The sequence below is a fragment of the Melopsittacus undulatus genome, chromosome 8 (genome assembly GCF_012275295.1).
Source record: "Melopsittacus undulatus isolate bMelUnd1 chromosome 8, bMelUnd1.mat.Z, whole genome shotgun sequence".
NCBI lineage: Eukaryota > Metazoa > Chordata > Aves > Psittaciformes > Psittaculidae > Melopsittacus > Melopsittacus undulatus.
Genome location: NC_047534.1, coordinates 39,834,039 through 39,854,159, shown reverse-complemented (window position 1 = coordinate 39,854,159; position 20,121 = coordinate 39,834,039). Strand labels below are relative to the sequence as shown.

Genomic DNA, 20,121 nt, shown 5'->3' with positions numbered 1-20,121 from the left:
TTTCCCAGATAAGGAAAAAGTTGTTATGTATGCGCTTAACTATGCTTTATTCTGGGCAGAATGACTGCAGGAAACCCTCTCTTTTGAAGTCTCTGCTAGTTTATGATGACAAACGCTATTAAAAGATACAGGTAACGCCTCTACTGGAGAAGACACAGAGGTTCGTGAAACGGACTGCTTGTATTTGTTTTTGGTGCTCAACCATAAATACACTAACCTACCCTTTCAAAGGGTGAGTGCTGAACAGCGTCTGGGAAGCAAATCCTTTGAGTTGCCTCTTTGCAGCGTCTCCAGAACAAAAACAGTACGTGACAACAACTTCGGCGAAAAGAGCCTGGGCGCCTCAAGTAAACCCTAACACCCCTGAAAGAGTCCTCTGTAAGCACCTCACCCCTTCACTTGTCCTCCCTTTCCTACGCGTGCTTTTGTCCCTTCACACCAGGCACCCGCACCCCCCTCACTCCCCCCCCCTCAGCCACACACACTCTCCTACAGCGCGACGGACGCGCTAGCACGCATGCGCTGCTCTCGAAGGGGGGGAGGTGCGAGCGGTGTTGCGTAAGAGGAGAGGCGGAATCCGCCTGCGCGCGCCACTCGCGGCTGCGCGGTAGGAGCGGCCACTCCCACAGCGGGTCGGCGGTGGGTGAGCTGGGCCGGCTGCTGGCGTGGGACCGACGAGGGCGGGAAGGCTCTTGAGCTGAACGCCGGCACGGTTATATCTTATCTTTTTTTCTCGTCTCTGCTATCCTACTTCCCGCACCCTCTTTCCTCCGCTCTGGCTGCACTCGCTCCCGTCCTTTTCTGCCCGCTCGGGAGAATGGAAAGGGCCGTTCTGCCGTACTGCGGGCCAGGGTTCGCGGGGCGGGTGGGGGAATAGGGGAGGGGCGGCCCGGCCGCTTGAGGAGAAAGCGGTAACGGCCGTTGCGCGCGCGCTGTTCCCAACCCAGCCCTCCCTCCCCCCGCATCCACCGTGTCGCGCGGTGCACGGAGCCCGCCTTCCCGTCACGTGGCTCCCCTCTCCGCCCTCCCTCTCTCCTCGGCTCCATATTGGTTCTGAAGCGGGCGAGCTTGATCACAAAATGGAGGTAACTGCCCGCGGCGTGGAGGGAGCGGGGCTCGTGAGCCTCAGCTGAGGCAGGGGTGGAAGGCGACGTGAAGCGGCCTCCTTTCCTACCGCTGATCCCCTACTCTTCCGTCTCCCCCGTGGAAGTAGAGATTCCTCAATTCTCCCGACAGAGCCCCCGGGCGGGAAGGGGGAGGCACGTAATGGTGCCCCTCTCAGTTCCGGCTCGTGTACCACTGTGGTCGCCGCCTCCTTGCAGCGGTTCTGCCGCCTTCCAGACCTCGTTTTCCCCTGAGACATGGCGCATTAGCCTGCAATGGCGGCTGCTGGCAGGAAGAGGGAGGATGCGGGAGAGGCTGCGCTTCCGCCGTGGGCCCCTCGGGCTCAGAGGCTGTGGCCGCCATTTCGCTGCTTCCAGCGCGCGGCTGGGGGAGGCTTGGCTTTCTGCTTGCCACAGAGCTGTGGGTAATAGAGGCGCCCTGAGCTATTCTGGGGAACATCGAAACACTTAGGTGCAGATTCGAGTGAGAATGGGAAGACGTGAGCTCCGTGCACGTGTGTGTCATTGTTCTGTCCTTCCTGACTGCCCCCACCTCCTCCCATGTAAGCTACCTGGAGTAGTGCGCTAGGTGTATTATCCCACGAGTTTTCCTGGGAACGGACTTTAAAAGCACTGCGTTCGTGCTTCTCGCTGAGGAATGCTGGTACACGTTGCAGCAGCTCCCTAGTGTTCTTGTCCCTTCATTCCATTCCCTTGGGGGCTAGCACGTGTAGCGAGCTTTTGTTGGCCTTGGAGGGAGGGGAAGGCATACTACACAGCGCTCTCCACTTCCATTTCTCCACTCCCCCAGCCACACATGCATAAGGGCCGTGACACTCGGTGGCATCCCGCCATGATCCTGGTGGGAAACACGAAGAAGCAGTCCTGCACAAACCTTCGTTCAAATTTCCCACAGCTTGAAGTTGAGATCAAATGTGCACTCGGGCAGTCACCCACACACCCTGAATGAAGGGAAATATGCTCATGATTATTCCCCGTTGCTCTTCTCAAAACAGAAGGTGTTTTGTTTGGTGGTGGTTTTTTTTTTTTTTGATTCTCAGTTAAATAGAGTATGGTGAGCAAAAACGGTGCAGGTTTTGTGTTTGGCTATTTTATTTTGACCCCCTTCATTGCAGGCAGAAACCTTACAAAACTGAGAACAGAGAAACCCAACAGGTCACAGTAGTTTCTGTACCTACATTAAAAGCAGACAAGAAAATTGATCCCTTAGCAAAACAGCTAAAAATAACCTTTCCATGTAAGCAATTATTTTAGCTGCTTCAGGGTTGTTGAATAGCTCGTTGGAGATGATGAGTTCAAAGCATTGCACAAGTTGTTAAGCTAATATCTTGTTTTTTCTCCCAGTAGATGTACCTGTTAGCTTTGGGAATAAATTGCCGACGCACTTAGAGCTGAAAATCTTGCGTTTTGCTGCTTTAACTCTTAGTTTTGGCATGATACACTGTATGTATGTTAGGTCCAACTGTAATTATGTAGAGAAAAGACCAGTATACCTCTGTAGTATTCTCTAAGTGGACAGGTAAACTTCCAGCTTGGGAATGTCTATTTTGCTTCTATTAACTTCTTGTCCCTGTAGGAGATACAGTAGTGCTGTAAGTTCCTTTGAGTGATGAAGCATCTCCTACTCACTTTTTCTCATTATAGCAGGTTTGTTCTGAGCCTACTTTCAGTTCTGTAGCTAGGTTGTAGTATACAACCTTTTCAGGGCTAGTTTAACTCAGCAGATAAGTTCCAAATATTTTTATTTAGAGTTGAATATTTTGCTAAGTACAGAAAGACTGATACTGACAGCTTTTTGTAACAATGAGGCAAAGTAGGAATAGGGCTGACCAGGGCTGTGTTCCACTTCAGTTGATGGTATGCAGTAGCAAGGAGACAATTCTGTTTTGACCCTCCTGGCCTTCAGAGGCCATCGTGGCACACACATGTCTGATAGCTTTAAGGTGGCTGGCATGAAGCCTCCTTGGGGAAAGCAGCAGATGACAAAATCAGAGGGGGACTGCATACTTTTCATTACTTAAGCGTATCCCTTTCCTGCCTAGCAATTCCCAAAGTTTTATTTTGCCACACAGCTACTTTTTCTAAAAAAGCTCTTGAACTATTAATGTGCTATTTCATACCTCTCCTGTATGACTTCAGGAATTGAACAGCTCAGTTGAAACACAGTGTCCTGTAGTAGTATAGAGTGTAGTATCTCTTAAACCGATGTTTGATTTAGGAGCAGGTTTAGCATAGTGTAAAGTCGAACTGGAGGTAATACAAACACTTTGATGATACATAATTAACCGTTTAAAATTGTTAATGCATTAAATCATGGTACTCATGATTTCACAGTTGAGTTTAATTTGAAGCTGGATTTTACCATGGAATTACATTAAATAATTTCTACTCTGAATAACAGTATGTATTGATCATTACCAGACACCTGTGTGCCTTGGCCTAGGCAGTGTTTGCAGGAATAAAAATTTCTTCAAACACCCATAACCCAAAGAAACAAAACTGCCACAGAAATACACCTAATCTTGTAAATATCAATGATTTTGATGCAGCAGGAGTGTAATTTTGCAGAAGCATGTTAGTTATTGTATTTTGGCTACTGTAATAAAGTTTCAAGAACTGTCCAAAGTTGCATTATAGTAAGAGAGATAACTTACTCATCTTGGAAAACTTGAAATAAAGGCTAAATGGAATATGATTTTTTGTTAGTTGGAATGTTTCTCCATGGGTTCTTTCATCAGACTTGTAAAATACTTGATTTTTATAATAATATGTATATGACTTTGTTAACAGTAATTGTAAAAAGTTTGGTATGTGAAAAGTTTGGCATGTAAATAGAGTATAGGACAGTAATCAAATACATCGCTTGGAAGGAAAAGTAATGCAGATGACTAGTGCTACAGATTGCTGAGGATCAACTATTAACATTCATGATGTTGCAAGACTAGAATCAATAAGGGATTCTTGCACTGGTGTTAGTGGAAGGTATTTTTTAATACAGAAAAACTTTTAATGCATCCTCTGCATTTCCGGGCTGCTGGATAACCAGATGCAGTAGGTTGCACATAAGAGAACTCTTAATAAACGATATTTGCAAAATGTTAGATATTTCGTGGTTTTAAAATCTACAGAACTAGAACTTATGCAGCGAGTTTGGGTACAAAAAGTGGGATTTGCTTGCCCTTTACCAGTTAATAGTTATGGAAGACAGCAACTGACATAGGCTGTTTTCTATCAATTCTAGCATTAGCTTGTACCTAGTTATTCCAACAGTTGTAGAAAGCTTTTACTTGCGTAGCAAATGTTCCTTCTGCAGCTCTTCTTAATTGTGAGCAAAATAGGCAGGATTTTCACTCTCCCCTTTTCAATTCTTACGGTTTTTTCTACTTCCCCCCTCACCTGTTTCTACCTGTAAAGCCACACCCATGCGCTGCAGCAAGAGAAGGCCCTGCTTCACAGGAATTGGGGTAAGTACTGACTTATCCAACCTGTTTTCTAGGTTTCCTAGAGCTAAAAGAAAGGCTGAGTTAGAGTACCCTTCCAAAATGGCTGCTATTAAGGAAGAGAGAGAGGTGGAAGACTACAAGAGGAAAGGAAGACGATCCTCACAGGTGAGAGGATTGTTGGTTTTTTTTATATATATAAATGTAGCTTTAAGGGGAGAAAAAGAGAACACCCACAACTTAACCATTTCTATCTGATGTATCAATTCATAGCTTTTTTTTTTTCCTACCTTCTTCATCCCTGTACTGATGGAGTAACTAAGTTGCAGTGCATTACATACAATTTTAAGGGGTGGGGTGTTAAGCATAGTGGGGAAATTTTGCTTTTATATTTTTTTCTGTTATAACAAAACTGATTAAATGTATGTTTGTTATAAAAGCAAGGTATAATTATTAAGAAATTCATGTATCCTCAGAGTATCAGCAGGAACTTGATTCCTTCCTATCTTCAAAATGCTGTTTTTGGTGGGAATGAAGACAGGTTCTTTCTTTCCTTTTTTTTCTTTTTTTCTTTTTTTTTTCAATTAAAAATGGTTGCCTTATAGTCACTGCAAATGAAAGTGAGGCTGTACTAAGTAAAAATAACTGTTTTCTTTTGCTTCTAGCAGAAATACCGTAGACTGAATAAGGTGCGTAGTATAGAGAAGATGTTTGGGCTGTTCTGGGAGGATGGGAGCTAGTTACTGTGGGGCAGGGTGTGGAAGTGGGAGGGGGGAAAAGTCTTGATACCCTTTAGAAAATAAACTCGACAGCAAAGAGGGTATTTGAGATTTTTACATAGCTTATAACTGAGACATTTTCTGATTGTTTCTTTTGACTTGTTTGCTTTCTAACATTACTTTTCCAGGGTGCCTGAATATTTTAGCTAGCTCAAGTTTTTCGGGAACGATACATACTGCAATGTGGGGAGGGCCTGTGCACTTGAATTAAGAACAAATCTTGTCTGAGTTGCATGTATCTGGTAGCATTTGGTTATTTTGCATTGAAGTATGGTGTGTAAAATTCTTCTGGAAGGAATGTTGCAACTATCTCACTGCTTTGGACTTTGGAGAGAATGTAACTGGGGTCACTTGGTTGCCTACTGAATGATACAGTTTGGAAAAGTAGCTTGCCCTGAAATGTACTTAAAAGCTGTTAAGTTTCTAGAGAAAATACTTCACAGGGAAAGCTGGTGAGGCCCCAGTTGTCTGTAGGCTTTCTGGTTTAGGGAGGCAGTCTAGGATTGGGCTACCTGGTGTGGTGCCAGGCACTTTGTGGGCACTTGCTGGTGTTCACAAAGGTACAGTCCACTTTGAAACAGTGCCATTAGAGAGAAATATGAATTCTAAAAGGCTCTTCAAAACCCTGGACATATGGAAGTTAAGCATATAGCAAACGTGGGATAGAGGCAGTGTGTGTCTGCAGCAGTGTTGTCACTTCTGCAAAGATTAGGATTTTTACATGGGAGAGGCGGACAGTTGCCATTTTTGTTTCCTCTTATGAGAAAGGCTTAGTCAGGCTGTGCTGAGTGCCTGGGGCTTTAGGTAGCACACAGGAGCCACAAGTTGTGTTCTGATGGTGACAAAAGGGTGAGCTCAAAGCACCCCATTTCCCCCTGCCCTGCTCCTGGACCCCAGCCCTGGCGGCGGGACACTCCCATGGCGCCACTGCGGGTGGTGGGGCCAGCGCTGCTGTATGCGCCTTCCTGCTCCTGTGAGCCCCGCCCTCCGGCTCCATATTGAGGGTGGAGAAGATGAGATTGCTCACAAAATGGAGGCAGTCGGTGCCGCTCCAAGCTTTGGCCTGAGTGGGGAAGTCGCTAATCACGGCAGGAGAGGAAGTTCTTGCCCTTGTCAGAGCCCATTAATACCTTTGGGGGGCCGCTTAAATAGCTTAGGGGGAGAAACAAAGCTGCTTGATGGCTACAGGCAAGCTGGGCATTCTTATTGCTACCCCCCCTCCTTCCCCCACTTCCCCCCCCTAAATGAATGAACACTGCAGAATGGCATGCTGGCCCGCAGTATCAGCTGAGTAGGAGGGACCCTGCTGGTCTTGTTTAAGTACTATGGTAGATACACTAGGGAGGAAGGGAGAGATGTGTTGTGCAAGGTTTGCTGCCCACAAGAGATTGTTTCTCAGGCCTTCTGCTGAAGTTGGTTTTAACAGCAATGTCCTGTGTGGTAGAGGACAGTGCTTGGAATCCCCAGTGAGAACAAACTACGTGGAGAAAAAGAACACCCAATTAATGCTCTAAGAAAATGTTGCCTTTTGTGTCTGTGAAGAGTTCCTATAACATGGGTGTGTTCTGGGGCTAATTTCTCTCTGATAAAGAAGCTGTAACAGCAGATGTTTCTTCTCCCATATGAAATGGCAGTTCGCATGCACATAATAAAAATAAGCAGAAAAAGACCTCACTTTTCCTTTCAGAAGTGACCTGAGGAGTTTTTTGGTAATTCATTTAAGGTAAAAGCAGTCAGAGTTGCTAATAAGCCCCATAGCCTGGAGGGGTGCCAGAGAACTGCAGAAAGTCTGTTCAGTTTTGCCTCGTAAGGCTTCTGGCTTTGGATGAGTCCAAACTCTGCAGTCTCACATAATAGATTTCCTTTAGTGTGTAGGAGAGTTTGAAACACTTAATAGTCCCAGTTTTAACATATCCCAGATAAAAATGAAGTACTGTCAATAGATTAAAGAAAAAAAAGCCCAAACAATGCAATTAGCAACAGAAAACAGTATTTTACTTAACTTAAAGCAAGTTTCTATATGCAGTAGACATGAACTCTGTAAGGTTTTAAAGTAACATATAGTTGGAAGAGAGATTTTTTTAATTCTGTAGTCCAGACCACTTGGGATACAGTAGAAAAAAAGCTTTGCTTTGTAGTCAGAGGACCACTGAGTGACAATTGTTTATATCTTATTCCTGTAGTTACAAAATTAGTGCCTTAAATAGAAAGCTGTTACTGAGAATGCTGGTGCTCTTCTGTACAAAGTTTCACAGGAGTAAGGTCAGGGGTTACTTCCCAGCCAGCTTTTCATAATCTTGGGCATTGTTTCCTGTATTACAAGTGGAACATCGTAAACCAAGTGTTTCCTATAGCAGTATGTAGTTCAGAAATTATATTTTGCCATATATTGCTTCACAATATTCATTGCTCTTCAGGGTGGTTGTGTTGCACTCAAAGGGACATACACTTTTCTGACAAACCCTAGAAAACCCACTCCCTCCCTTTATTTAAACCGTGGCAGAGCTTAAAGCACTTAACCTTCGGGTTTGAAGCAAGACATCTACATGTAGCAGTCTGGTTACTTTTATGTAGTTCAGCATTCAGGCTAATGCGTCTGGACTGGGTTAACCGGCTGCAGCAGAAATGATGAAAATTATTATGCATTCATGCTGCAGAATTAAAGTCATATGCAGCATATCTAGCCAGCAGTGTAGCTGGCCAGCACCTTCTGCAGTGTTTTACATACGCACAAGTACCAGCTGGCTAAATAATATTTTAATCTGGTGGTTTTTCATAAGCCTTATCTGTCTTGGGGATGGGAGTAAGCTATAAAATAATTTTTCATAAACTCCAGTCAAATGTATGAGGATACTCCTGGCCTAAGTAAAAAAAAAAACAACCTCATGCAACACTGAAAGATCAGAAACACTAACACACTTGTAAGCCCACTTTAATTATGATGTATAAAACTGGGCTTTTAAAATAGCACATTTTACAAAGTGGCTGGTCATACTTAGGTGATATTCTTGAGAGCTTCAATTATACTTGTTTGGTTTAGTGTGCTTGTTAAGGTACCAGTCTTACTGTAGTAGTTGTATCCACTACTGGTCATTGATTGGTCATTACTCAAGACATCATTTGTCTGTAAGAATTAAGTCCTCGTTGAGTCACCTTTGAGAGGTATTTCCCATAACACTGAAAACTGCACATGTACTTCTGCTTTCTTGCTTGCATCCATACAACTTACAAAATTATCAGATTAGGAAATTTACCATTTTAAGGAATTAAAAATGGATAAATTTTTCTCATAATGCATAAAATAAGCTTTCACAGTGGATATCGCAAAGGACTGGACACTCTGGACGATAACCTTTTTTCTTTCACATGGTATTCTTACATTTTTTTATAGTTTCTCATGAATATGCTTCATAAAGTGTTAGAACTTCCCTTTACCTAGCAGTGCTTCATTGCTAATCCCTACAGAGCGATGTATAACAACATAAGCATAAAATGAACATGCTTCTGGGGCGGTGGGGAGAGACCAGATTATTTAGTATATTGAAATCTCTTTACTGATGTGTGCATTGGAGCACTTAGTTAGTGTTTTAATTAAAATCACACCTCATTGTGTTTACTATGCTGCTGTCTAAACCCATTAGAAGTCATTGTTTTTATGTAAATGTATTCCACCTATTTGTAGTTACAATGTGCACAGATAATTTTTTTGTAAATTGTGAAATTTTAACTCTGGTTTATAGTCAAAATACGTTTCTGATTTTTTGATTTTGTAGGGCCATGAGCCAAAGGAGCCAGAGCAGTTGAGAAAGCTGTTCATTGGAGGTCTGAGCTTTGAAACAACAGATGATAGCTTGAGAGAGCACTTTGAAAAATGGGGCACACTCACGGACTGTGTGGTAAAGTGTCAAATACTAGTTTGTGCTTTTGAAGGATAGAGGTGCTTAATCTAACACAGAAATGCAGAGCACCCCCTATATTTTTTGCAGGTGATGAGAGACCCCCAGACAAAACGTTCCAGAGGCTTTGGCTTTGTGACTTACTCTTGTGTGGAGGAGGTGGATGCTGCCATGAGTGCTCGACCTCATAAGGTTGATGGACGCGTGGTTGAACCAAAGAGAGCAGTTTCAAGGGAGGTAAGTTAAGTGTTTAAGTTAACCTGATTTCCTAATCTTTACCTAATAATTTAAAACACTGAATGGAGTTTCTGGTGTTGTAGGATTCTGTAAAGCCTGGGGCGCATCTCACAGTAAAGAAAATATTTGTTGGTGGAATTAAAGAAGACACAGAAGAATATAATTTAAGGGAGTACTTTGAAAAGTATGGCAAGATTGAAACCATAGAAGTCATGGAAGACAGGCAAAGCGGAAAGAAGAGAGGCTTCGCTTTTGTAACTTTTGATGATCATGATACAGTTGATAAAATTGTTGGTATGTAGCTCTTCAGTGAGAAATGACAGGATAAAAGTGTAACATTAGATTTCAGAACAGCGGTGTGTAGAATGTAAGCATAATCAACTGTTTTACTATTGTAAAAGAAGGGATAGATTTAATGTTCCTTTTAAAAGTGTGATTGTGCCTTTCTATGACAGTTTTACAGCGGATTGCTTTCAATGATTTTATTTTCTGACTGTCCTATTACACATTTTTCTCTAGTTCAGAAATACCATACTATAAATGGACATAACTGTGAAGTGAAAAAAGCACTCTCAAAACAGGAGATGCAGACTGCTAGCTCTCAGAGAGGTGAGTTTGGAGTTATACATCGGTATTGTATGGAACTGGTTTTCAATTAATGTAATTGAAGTAAAATATTTTGTAGGTCGTGGGGGTGGCTCAGGCAACTTCATGGGTCGTGGAAACTTTGGAGGCGGTGGAGGGAACTTTGGCAGAGGAGGAAACTTTGGTGGAAGAGGTAAATAACTGGAATGCTTACACAGAATGTGATTCCTATTCTTATTTCCTGTGTCAGTTGGCTTAAATGCTGGATGTGTGTTCAGGAAAACATTCTTATCTGTTTTGTGTTCCAGGAGGCTATGGGGGTGGTGGTGGCGGTGGTGGGAGCAGAGGAAGCTTTGGAGGTGGTGACGGATACAATGGATTTGGTGATGGTAAGTGTATTGTTCACTCCCCCTTCCCTCCCAAATGTTATAGGTTGCTGTAAGTCTTGCCTTCACTTTGAAAACAAAGTCTGCTTTGGTAATCATGTTTCCACATTGCAGAGCTGTGAAGAGTTAAAGGGTTTTCTTTTTCCCCACAAAATAGGGGTGGGGAAAAAAAAAACCACCTCTGTACTTACCTTGTGACATGAGGTTATTTAAAAATTCATTCAGCAGCTGTTCATTATAATTGAGAACTACATGAAGATTCTGCTGTCAGCTGAGATGACTAAAACTGAATAAAGCAGTGACTTGCTATCATAAGAAATTCTTTTCAATCAACTGTAAGACTTCTCATGGCTCAGTAGTGTCTTTTTTGCGAAAAAGTTTGAATGAGGATACAAAATGCATCTGAAGAGAACTGTGGAAATTATCAAATAGCTGTGGAAGTAGTGGGGTTTGGGGGGGGACACAAATGGGTTAAGTAGCATGTGATTATTTATGTCCTGAATCTATAAGCAGATAAATGTAGTTATGTTGAGTTCTTTGGAACTATTTCCCAGTTTGGGATTACTTCATCAAAATGTCAGAGACCAGGTCAGCCTCTGGAATACTGTGTCTTTCAGATAGGCTTTATGTGATTAGAAAAAAAGAATTTTCAGTAGTTTTGACACGCACGTAAATAAGGCCATAGGCCTAGATAAAAGCTGTCAGCAAGAATTCTTCTGAGGACCTTGCCTTCATGAGACTTTTTAATTCAGAGGAACAGAGAGGATGATACACAGTACTGACAAAGCCATTTGTGTAAAGAGGCAGTTATTGCACGTAGCGGGGGAGGGGTGGTAGCAGCGTGTCTATTTTTTGTGAGCCAGAATGAACTTCTGAGTATCATTCTTCAAGTGTGTACATAAATTAATGGGTTTTTTTTTTGTTTGGGTTAAATAGTTTAGATAGGTGATCCAACTGCAATTAATATAATACAGGGAAAACATTGGGAGTAGACAGTCTTACTCTGTATTTGTTTTTTGTTTTGTTTTCAAATGGACATTTTCTCACCAGTTTAGTTAGCTTTGGTGTGTTCAATTTGATTCTTTTGTTCCAAGGGGGCAACTATGGAGGGGGTCCTGGCTATGGCAGCAGAGGAGGTTATGGTGGTGGTGGAGGACCAGGATATGGAAACCCAGGTGGTGGATATGGAGGTGGAGGAGGAGGATATGATGGCTACAATGAAGGAGGAAATTTCGGTGGTGGTAAGATGCAAGTTTTCATTAGACATTTTTCAGACATGTCTGAGTTGTACAGTGCCTTGAGTATAATACTGCTTAAAATGAGTTCTACAGTGAGGTCTTAATCTAGAATACTATGTTACATAAGGAAAGTTCTATCTGAATCAAATACTGTTTTGCCTGGAACTTTGCAAAAAGCAGCAACTATAAATCTGTGTAGAGTAGGTGAATTTTTAGGCTTTTGACCATTTGAAGAATGCCATTGCTGTCAGATACCAGTTCACATTGTGTAGGTGATATCCTCCTTGTGAGGACTATAAACCTAAGTTTATATAAGCTTTTTAATTGTTTGCCCCAAGTGTGGAGATTTAAGCTGCAGAATATGCATACTTCAGTATACTCTTTGATGTGTATATGCAGCATGACTTTTGTGGTTCTGTCACTTAATGGAGCAAATACATTGTGTACATTATTGTCATACATACAAAGAGTTGGGCAGTGGAAGAATGACAGTGAAACTCGTGCTTCTATGAGTTTGGAGGCCTTAAATTTGGTCTGTTGTGTTGACGAGTTTCTAATCTTAAAAATGCGAAGAGGTTTTCTGTCATTAGTGCATTGCAAGTAGAGAGAGTGTGCAAAATGCTTACAATTCTATTTTAAATGGTTTTAAATTATTAGAATTAACATTGGGTGTCACAATTTGGCAAGCATCATATCATAAGTGTTGAACAGAAATGGCTTTATAAATCTGTATTTGTTTCAGGTAATTATGGTGGAAGTGGAAACTACAATGATTTTGGCAATTACAGTGGACAGCAGCAGTCCAACTATGGTCCCATGAAAGGTGGTGGCAGCTTTGGTGGCAGAAGTTCAGGCAGTCCCTATGGTGGTAAATACAGTTTTATACAAACAATATTCTTTTTTCTAGTTAAAATTTCTTGGCTTTCTTGTACTTCAGTATACACCTTGTTTTTTGTAGGTGGTTATGGATCTGGAAGTGGAAGTGGGGGCTATGGTGGTAGAAGATTCTAAAAATGCTACCAGAAAAAGGGTAGGTGTAATGCATATTTCTAATGATGATTAACCATGTACAACTGTTCACTGAGAGTAATAATTTTCTTATCCTGTATTCAACAGGCTACAGTTCTTAGCAGGAGAGAGAGCGAGGAGTTGTCAGGAAAGCTGCAGGTTACTTTGAGACAGTCGTCCCAAATGCATTAGAGGAACTGTAAAATCTGCCACAGAAGGAGCGATGATCCATAGTCAGAAAAGTTACTGCAGCTTAAACAGGAAACCCTTCTTGTTCAGGACTGTCATAGCCACAGTTTGCAAAAAGTGCAGCTATTGATTAATGCAATGTAGTGTCGATTAGATGTACATTCCTGAGGTCTTTATCTGTTGTAGCTTTGTCTTTCTTTTTTCTTTTTATTTTCCCATTACATCAGGTATATTGCCCTGTAAATTGTGGTAGTGGTACCAGGAATAAACAAATTAAGGAATTTTTAACTTTTCAATATTTGTGTAGTTCAGTTTTTCCACATTTAGTACAGAGAACTCTATAACAGAAATAAAATGTAGTTTAGGGTGTTTCCTTGTTAGTTAATAGAGAGGATTAATGCATTTTCTCAATTACTATTTTGTATTAATTTAAAGTTAACAATAGAAACACCTATTGATTTGCAGTCTTAAGGGGTCTAGTCTCAGTGTATATATGTAACTGTCATTGACATGAGTTACATAGGCATACAGAGGGAGAACATCTGTATGTTGCATTATAGTTTGTTTAGATGTATAACTAGGACTGAGTTACTCAAATTAGTGTTTGTGAATTATAGAACTAAGCTTTACCTTAATGAAAATTTCAAATTACTTTTTTGGTTTGTGCATATTTTTTTAATTTGTAGTTCTGTATTAGTACTAGCGCTTCAAGAAAATAAGGCATGATAAATATTTTAACAAGACCAACTTTAGACACATTAAAGCTGTCTCCCGTCTCATTTGAGATGTACAAGGGATAACCGCAGTTGCTTAAGTCTTGGGTGAAGAGAAAAAGGAACTTGCTTTTTACCTTTATATTTATTGTAATTCCCGAGAAGTTAAGGTGGGGGGAGTCAAGTGCCTGTTTCCTTGGGATATACAATGATTCTGTTTCAATAAAACTATACTTTGGGGAGGGTGGTTTGGAATTTTCATCCCCTTTGTCCCCGGTTCCCTCTCCCTCACACCAGACTGTGCTGTTGCGATAAAATAAGGTGTCATAGTGAGAGTAATAGGTGTGTTCCTCAATAACTTAATGGCTATATACTTTCTTGCATGCACCCTAGGCAATTTTCTGGACACATTCTTCTGACTGGGAGCCAAGGGTAGCACAGGTGTAATCACTGACAGTCCCAGGTAACGCGTTCCAAAAGCCCCTTCACCGTGGGCTCTGAGTAGTATAGTTTTCAAGCCTTTGCCCTTGCGAATGTCTGTGCTCAGCTGAGAGCTTGAAGATGAAACAAAACACAATCTAGTTGTAATTTACTGATTAGAAACACTTGCCACAATGTAGAATGGTACAGCATGGAGTTCCCAAAGGTAGAATGATAGCGTGTGACAACTCGATATTTTTTAATTGCACTGGAGTAGCAAATCTTATCAGCACATGTGGCTAGAAATTGTACCTCATTCTCACTTCTGACCTCCAAATTAAGGCACTGCAGCCTGTCCTTTTCTCATCTGATGCCAATTCTCTCCACCATTGCCAGGACAGTGCTTTCTGTCCATTCAGGCTCAGAAGAGTAGGGATGCAGTCAATAGAAGAAATGCTCAGACACTTGGCAATGTGGTAATGGAATTACACCTGTCTCACTTCTGGGTCAATGTGCAGTATAAGGTAAATGCAATTCCAGTGTAGGAATGAATCTGCAAAGATGTATGAAATGGGTCGAGGCATCATCAGTCATATTAATAATGAATTATAATTTTAAGAAGTAGTAGAATAATGAGTGTGTTGTTTGAAAAAAATTAAACAATGTTATTTAAACACTGTTATTGGAGTGTATTTAGACTGCAGTACGTTAAAACAAGGAACTGGTGTCAAGATGGTAGCCTCCAAACTGGATTTCAAAAGTCTGCTTATTCTTTTCTGTGGAGTTTTAAAACATCTCTAAAGCTAAAGCAAGAATTGGTGATTTAGTGAACACTTCTGTTGCTGTACATACTAATTTGGGCTTGGGGTGGGAGGGAGGCTGTGTTTCAATAAAGGCATTTTTTAAACAACCCATTTGGAGTTTGAAAACATGGAAACTAAAATGCAACTCACTAGGGAGTGAGCCACCTAACTGCCGACTTGCTTTGTACATTACTACGCTTAGAAGATGTGTAGACTTGTACCTGGGGCCTGCACCTGGTTGCAGGGACAACAAGGATGGGGTTGATGTCCCTTCTGACAATTGATCTGGTATTTCTAAATTTTTTAGAATGTATTCACAGTGTTCTTTTTAACAGGGCCTCTTGTAGCTGTACTGTGACAACAATGTTAACTTTGAACAATAGTGTCATAATAAACTTTATGAACAAGATCTGTATGCAACCTTTTAAGAGATGATGTAAGTGATGGCTTTGTAGGCGGGTGGGGTAGCTTAGATGTTGTCTGTGAATGTGGAAAAGTGTAAGCCGTGAGGACAGTGATTAACCAGCTTGAAAGAACCTAGGATGTACTCCTGTGACCCATACTTGCTAAGGAGACTCTTAAGACAGGACTTCAGCAGCCTATTGAGTATGGAGAAGTCAGCATAATTAAAGAATGACGAGGCAGCAAGAGCAACAGCTTCAACTTCCAGAAAAGTGAAGGCATAAGATACTGTGCTGATAGTGAGCAGCTTCCCAAAGGCTAGTTAAATCTGCTTATCACAGCTGAAATATCGAAGAAAGTCTAGCAAGAGTTCTTCACCCTTTGGAACCTCCTTGAGTGATAGCTACTTGAGTTGACTCAAAATCAATAGGTCTAGCATTTAGACCTGAAAGGAAGGGCAATGAGCATAGGTAAGGTTTGCCTTTAAAATTTTTCATGAATTATAAAGAGTAGCGGGGGTTTTTTGAACGAGGTAAGAGTAATTTCTTTAATTTTCAGGTTGAATGAGAAGCTGCTGCTTGACAAAATGGGGAATGTCTTGCACATCCTCTTCAGTTGAAGGTTTCTGACTGGGTAAGATTTGTAGTGTATAGTAAACCACTTGTTTAACCCTTACTTCCTTCTAGGCTTTCCTTTGCCAGCCTCAAGGAAAGCCTTAAGTACTAAGGAGCAAGTACTCCAGTATCTCATCCAGCACTCCCTGTTCTGGGTGAGGGTTTCTTGCTGGTATCATTGCTATTCAAGAGTCTTCTGTTCCTGGCAGGTACAAAGCTGGTGTGTGTCTGAGATCAACAAGAGAGAAACAAGAAATGCTTTGAACTATGTGCTGTAAAAGTTACTGGGGTGCATGGGGGAGGAGGGCAGGAGCCAGGGGAGAAGCTGTTTTTCCTTTGATGGAAAGAGGTGTTCTGCAGAGACCCAGTCAGGGAAGATGGGAAACAGTCCATGCCAAGTCTCATGGGAACATGGTAAAGGTGCTTTGCACTGCTCAGGGCAGTAAGTTCCTTCCCTGGTAAACATGTCTCTGGGTTTTCATTTGTGCAGTGCTTCCAGGCAGGGGGCTTTATTGGCGGCTGATGCCATCATGTGAAGCCTGGCTGGAAGCACAGCTGTGTTATACAGATGAATGGCATTAAGGGAATCTTTCATCAGCCTGTTTTAATGCAGATTGGTTCTTAACTCTTGGAACATGTATTTCCTTTTCTGTGTCTTTGGTCGCTACAGGCCTGGAGTATTTTTAGCCCCTTTTATATTTAGAGTAGCCTAGTACCTATTTAAACTTGGCAATAAATTTTTGAGTCTGCATTAGTTTTGTGAAGTCAGTTTCTATTTTAGCATGGGTTATGCTTCAGTTACTGAGAAAATAAAGTCAAACAGAACCCCTGCATTTCAGTTTTAACCTGGAGCTTGGGCATGTTCAGAGGCTGACTTCAGTATTTAAACTTGCTGCTTGCTGTCCCTAAAGATCCAGAAAGCAAACTCATGACATTGTAACTTAGAATTAAGTTGAAAGTAACTTACAGTGGTGATTGATGCTGAGATTTTCATGTAATCAGGAGCTACTTAATGGAAACCTCGCAATGACTGTGTTTTTGGCAAATGTTGATAAATGTTTTTGCTTAGCAGAGGTTGAACCAGAATTTGAATCTGGTGCAGTAAAGTCACAGTCTCCTTAGTGCAGCATAATGTGCTGGCAGTGAGCTGCTGAGCTGACAGCTTGCTGTCTTATGCCTAGGGTGGGAATACCTTTGCTTTTCCTCTGCTAGGCATGGTTTCCTTGTGAGCTCACCTGTACATGGCACCAAGTAAGTGGGTTAGAGCAGCAGTGTGTTTCTGCTGAGGGCAAAATGCTTCTGTTCATGGAGGAGAGGGGAAATGTTCCTGGTTTTTAACAGTAGAATCCTGAAAATGTTTTAACAAAAACTGCTTTGCATCCCATTATTAGGCCTGTGTGTAGAGCACAGCTCAGCCTTAGTGTGAGAGGAGTCTGTGTTGCTGCAGACTTGTTCTGTGCTCTGGAGGGGTTTTTTTGCACCACACGTAGAACTAGATGGTCATGGTCAGAATTATGTTCACCCTTTGATTTATAACACTCCTTTTAGACTAATTTGCTTAATTTCAATTGTTCATACCCCAGTTTGTTCAGAAGTAAACCTTGTCAAAGGTAAACACGTGTATCTTTGCCCAAGAGGTGCTTCCAAGAGTTAAGAATTCTGGTTTGTGGATAGGTTTTTCTACAGTGGCTGCTACTGAAATAGCTGTAAATGGAGATGTAAAGTCAATGATGCATTGGTCCCTAAGCTGCAGTTCTTACAGAAGTTTATTGCTGCTTAAACCTGTCTCTTAATCTAAAAGCAAATACTACTTCAAGAAGTAAAAATGTATTTCCCCAAAAGGGGCCCAGGTTGATGTGGATGTGATGACTTTTGTTATTGTAAAACCCTGAAATTAAACACAGCATCTTAACTTTGGTATCATTAAAATACGGTGGGAAGGGGAATGCTCCTCTCTTTCAAGCACTGGTTTTGTGATGTACTGACTTGCTGTCTTTGGTTCCTGTGTTCAAGACATTAATGTGTTTTCATAAGACTGTCTCACCACAGTGGAATATTCACTTACATATTGGTCTGTGGTCTCTGATGGGTGTTTGTGTCTTAAACTTTGTGGAGCATGAAAGATCTTGAGTATCTCTGAAATTCAGGTATCTGATGGATGGTTCTTTTTCTGCTGTGGGTGCTACAGGTTGACATCTCTGTCTAAGATTAGCTTTTTCCTGAACTTAAAGTAACCCAAGTATCTACGTAGAAGAAAAATGGCCTTCATGTCGAAGATAATATCGCAAGATTGGAAACAGAATAATACGTTATAATAACTGGCAAAGACTTGAAGGGCAATGGTGCCAGTGTACTGAGATCTTAGAACTTGTGCTTAAACAAGTTTGAAAGTAGTATGGGAATTTAAAATTTTCAGTATAATCCATACTGGATTGAAATTTGTTTAAAATATTTCCATTTTGTATCAGAATAAAGTGTATGCTGTCAAATGAATCGCATCTAAAATGTGTTGACATCACCTTTTTTTAAGTGCTTTGCAGAACACAAAGTGGTCCTAACTCACTGCAGCACACTGAGTTAGAGGATCAGATTTCCAGCATGGGACAGCTCAGCCCCACTCCTCAGCTTTGCGTTTAATGGTTGTAAAACTGAATGTTTTGATCAAGTGGTCTCTACGTGGAGAGTTGGTGTATAAGGTCAGCACCGGGATGTGTTAAGATGTGGCAGTGTCACAGTCACTCAGCTTTGGGAAAATACTCAGTAATAACAATAAAGTGAAGTATATAGTTTGCAATCCAATGTTTTTGTGTATACCAAATTTAGTGTGGAATATACATTTCCTTGCTGATGTGGTGTTCTGATGTGAATACAACATTCACTGTCCTGGTGATACAAAAAATACTGTTTTAAACTGAGTGTGAGTTACTTCAGACTGATCCTGTGCCTGGTGGAATTTGAACAAGGCTTCTGCATTAACTGCAGGTATTATGTCATTTCTCCTTTTCATCCTGGTAATGGAATAAGTATCCCAGTGTTAGGTTTTCACCATGTGGGTAGTACATGTATAGCAGCTCCTGCAAAGGCTGGTTCTAATGGTGCTGTTTGCCCTTTGCATTAGCACTAAAACAAGGAACAGTGGAAAGCAGGAGGTTACTGAGGTCTCTTATACCCAATTTGTACTTAAAGTATTGCAGCTAGAGAGAACATCTCAGTTGTCAGGTGTTTAATAGCTTGGTTAATGGCTGGGGGGGGGGGGGGGGGGTACCCAGGAGCTCTTCAGGTTCTCTGTCATTTACCGAATAAAATCCAGTCTCTTGGTTTTCAGCTGCTGGTATTGTCCATCACCTCCCCCCAAGAGGCATGTCCTTGCGTTCTGAGCTTGTGCAGGGCTGTGCAGTGGGATGCACTGGCAGGCAGGTAACAACTAGGTCAGTATAAACAAGGTAAGTGGCCTCAGTGCAAGCCAGGTCACCTGGGTTTTCATTTCCCAGTGTCTTTGGCACCACAAATATTAGTAGTTAATGTCAGGGCTGGAACACCTGATGGTGCCAAAGACTTTCTTCTGGTACTGGCACTTGCTCACTATGCTTGCCTTTTAAAGAAGAGATGAGTCAATAGGGCTGTGGTTCCTGGCATTATGCTGCCCTGCAGCAAGAACTCCCTTCCTGGTGAAGCTGTTACTGCTCTGCTTTCCTCCCCTGCTTTACTCTGGTTAGCTAAGGTTGTGCTGCAGGTAAAGTGTGAGAGGGATGTCTGTACTCTGCTATTCAGAATTGGTGAATGAGGTAACGGGCAGATGAATGGCAAATGACAAAGATTAGAAATGAACATTATTTGGGGGCAATAAAAAGTCGTGAAATGGTTACACTGATCCTACTGTGACCAGCTGGACAACAAAACAGCACTTGAAATTCTGTGTACAGGGGGAAAACCAAACCTGGCACTAAACAATCATAGCCTGCAAAGGAGTTGATCCTGTTCAGGTGAGAGGGCCTGAGGAGTTGCATGAAAACAACCAGCACAGAGCAGCTGAGAACAGGAGACCTTCCAGAGCATCCTGTGACAGTCACATCACAACTCCACTGTTCTGTATGTCACTGAGGACATCCCTAAAATAGTGTGGAACTGGGATTATGTTAATGAAAAGAGTTTCTTGGGCTTTCATGGCCAGCCATGAGGTGGTTTCTGCTGTGTGTGCAGCTCCAGCACCATTAAAAAGTTAGAGAAATAAAAATCTCAAGCCTGAATTCACCAGCAACTGTATCATTTTGTCTAGCATTACCCTAA

The 20,121-nt window shown here is 41.8% G+C and overlaps 1 protein-coding gene across 11 annotated transcripts; it reads left to right on the top strand.

The window, feature by feature from the left end:
- The first annotated feature begins 599 nt into the window (after nt 1–599).
- On the top strand, nt 600–18,327 carry HNRNPA3 (heterogeneous nuclear ribonucleoprotein A3). 11 transcript variants are annotated; one of them, XR_004081041.2, is made up of 14 exons: nt 600–712; nt 4,621–4,732; nt 5,230–5,253; nt 9,117–9,239; nt 9,330–9,476; nt 9,560–9,770; nt 9,996–10,085; nt 10,147–10,254; nt 10,370–10,450; nt 11,542–11,688; nt 12,428–12,553; nt 12,644–12,715; nt 12,802–15,853; nt 18,023–18,327. XR_004081041.2 is itself a non-coding variant. In XM_031052186.2 (13 exons), exons 2-12 carry the CDS (start codon nt 4,667–4,669, stop codon nt 12,694–12,696), a joined length of 1,173 nt encoding a protein of 390 aa, XP_030908046.1. In that variant the 5' UTR covers nt 600–707; nt 4,621–4,666; the 3' UTR covers nt 12,697–12,715; nt 12,802–18,327. The 11 variants fall into 11 exon arrangements, 10 of the variants coding, with proteins under 10 accessions (XP_030908046.1, XP_030908044.1, XP_030908045.1 ...); XM_031052186.2 differs by having other exon boundaries at nt 600–707; nt 5,233–5,253; nt 12,802–18,327; XM_031052184.2 differs by having other exon boundaries at nt 600–707; nt 12,802–18,327.
- Nucleotides 18,328–20,121: the final 1,794 nt, after the last annotated feature.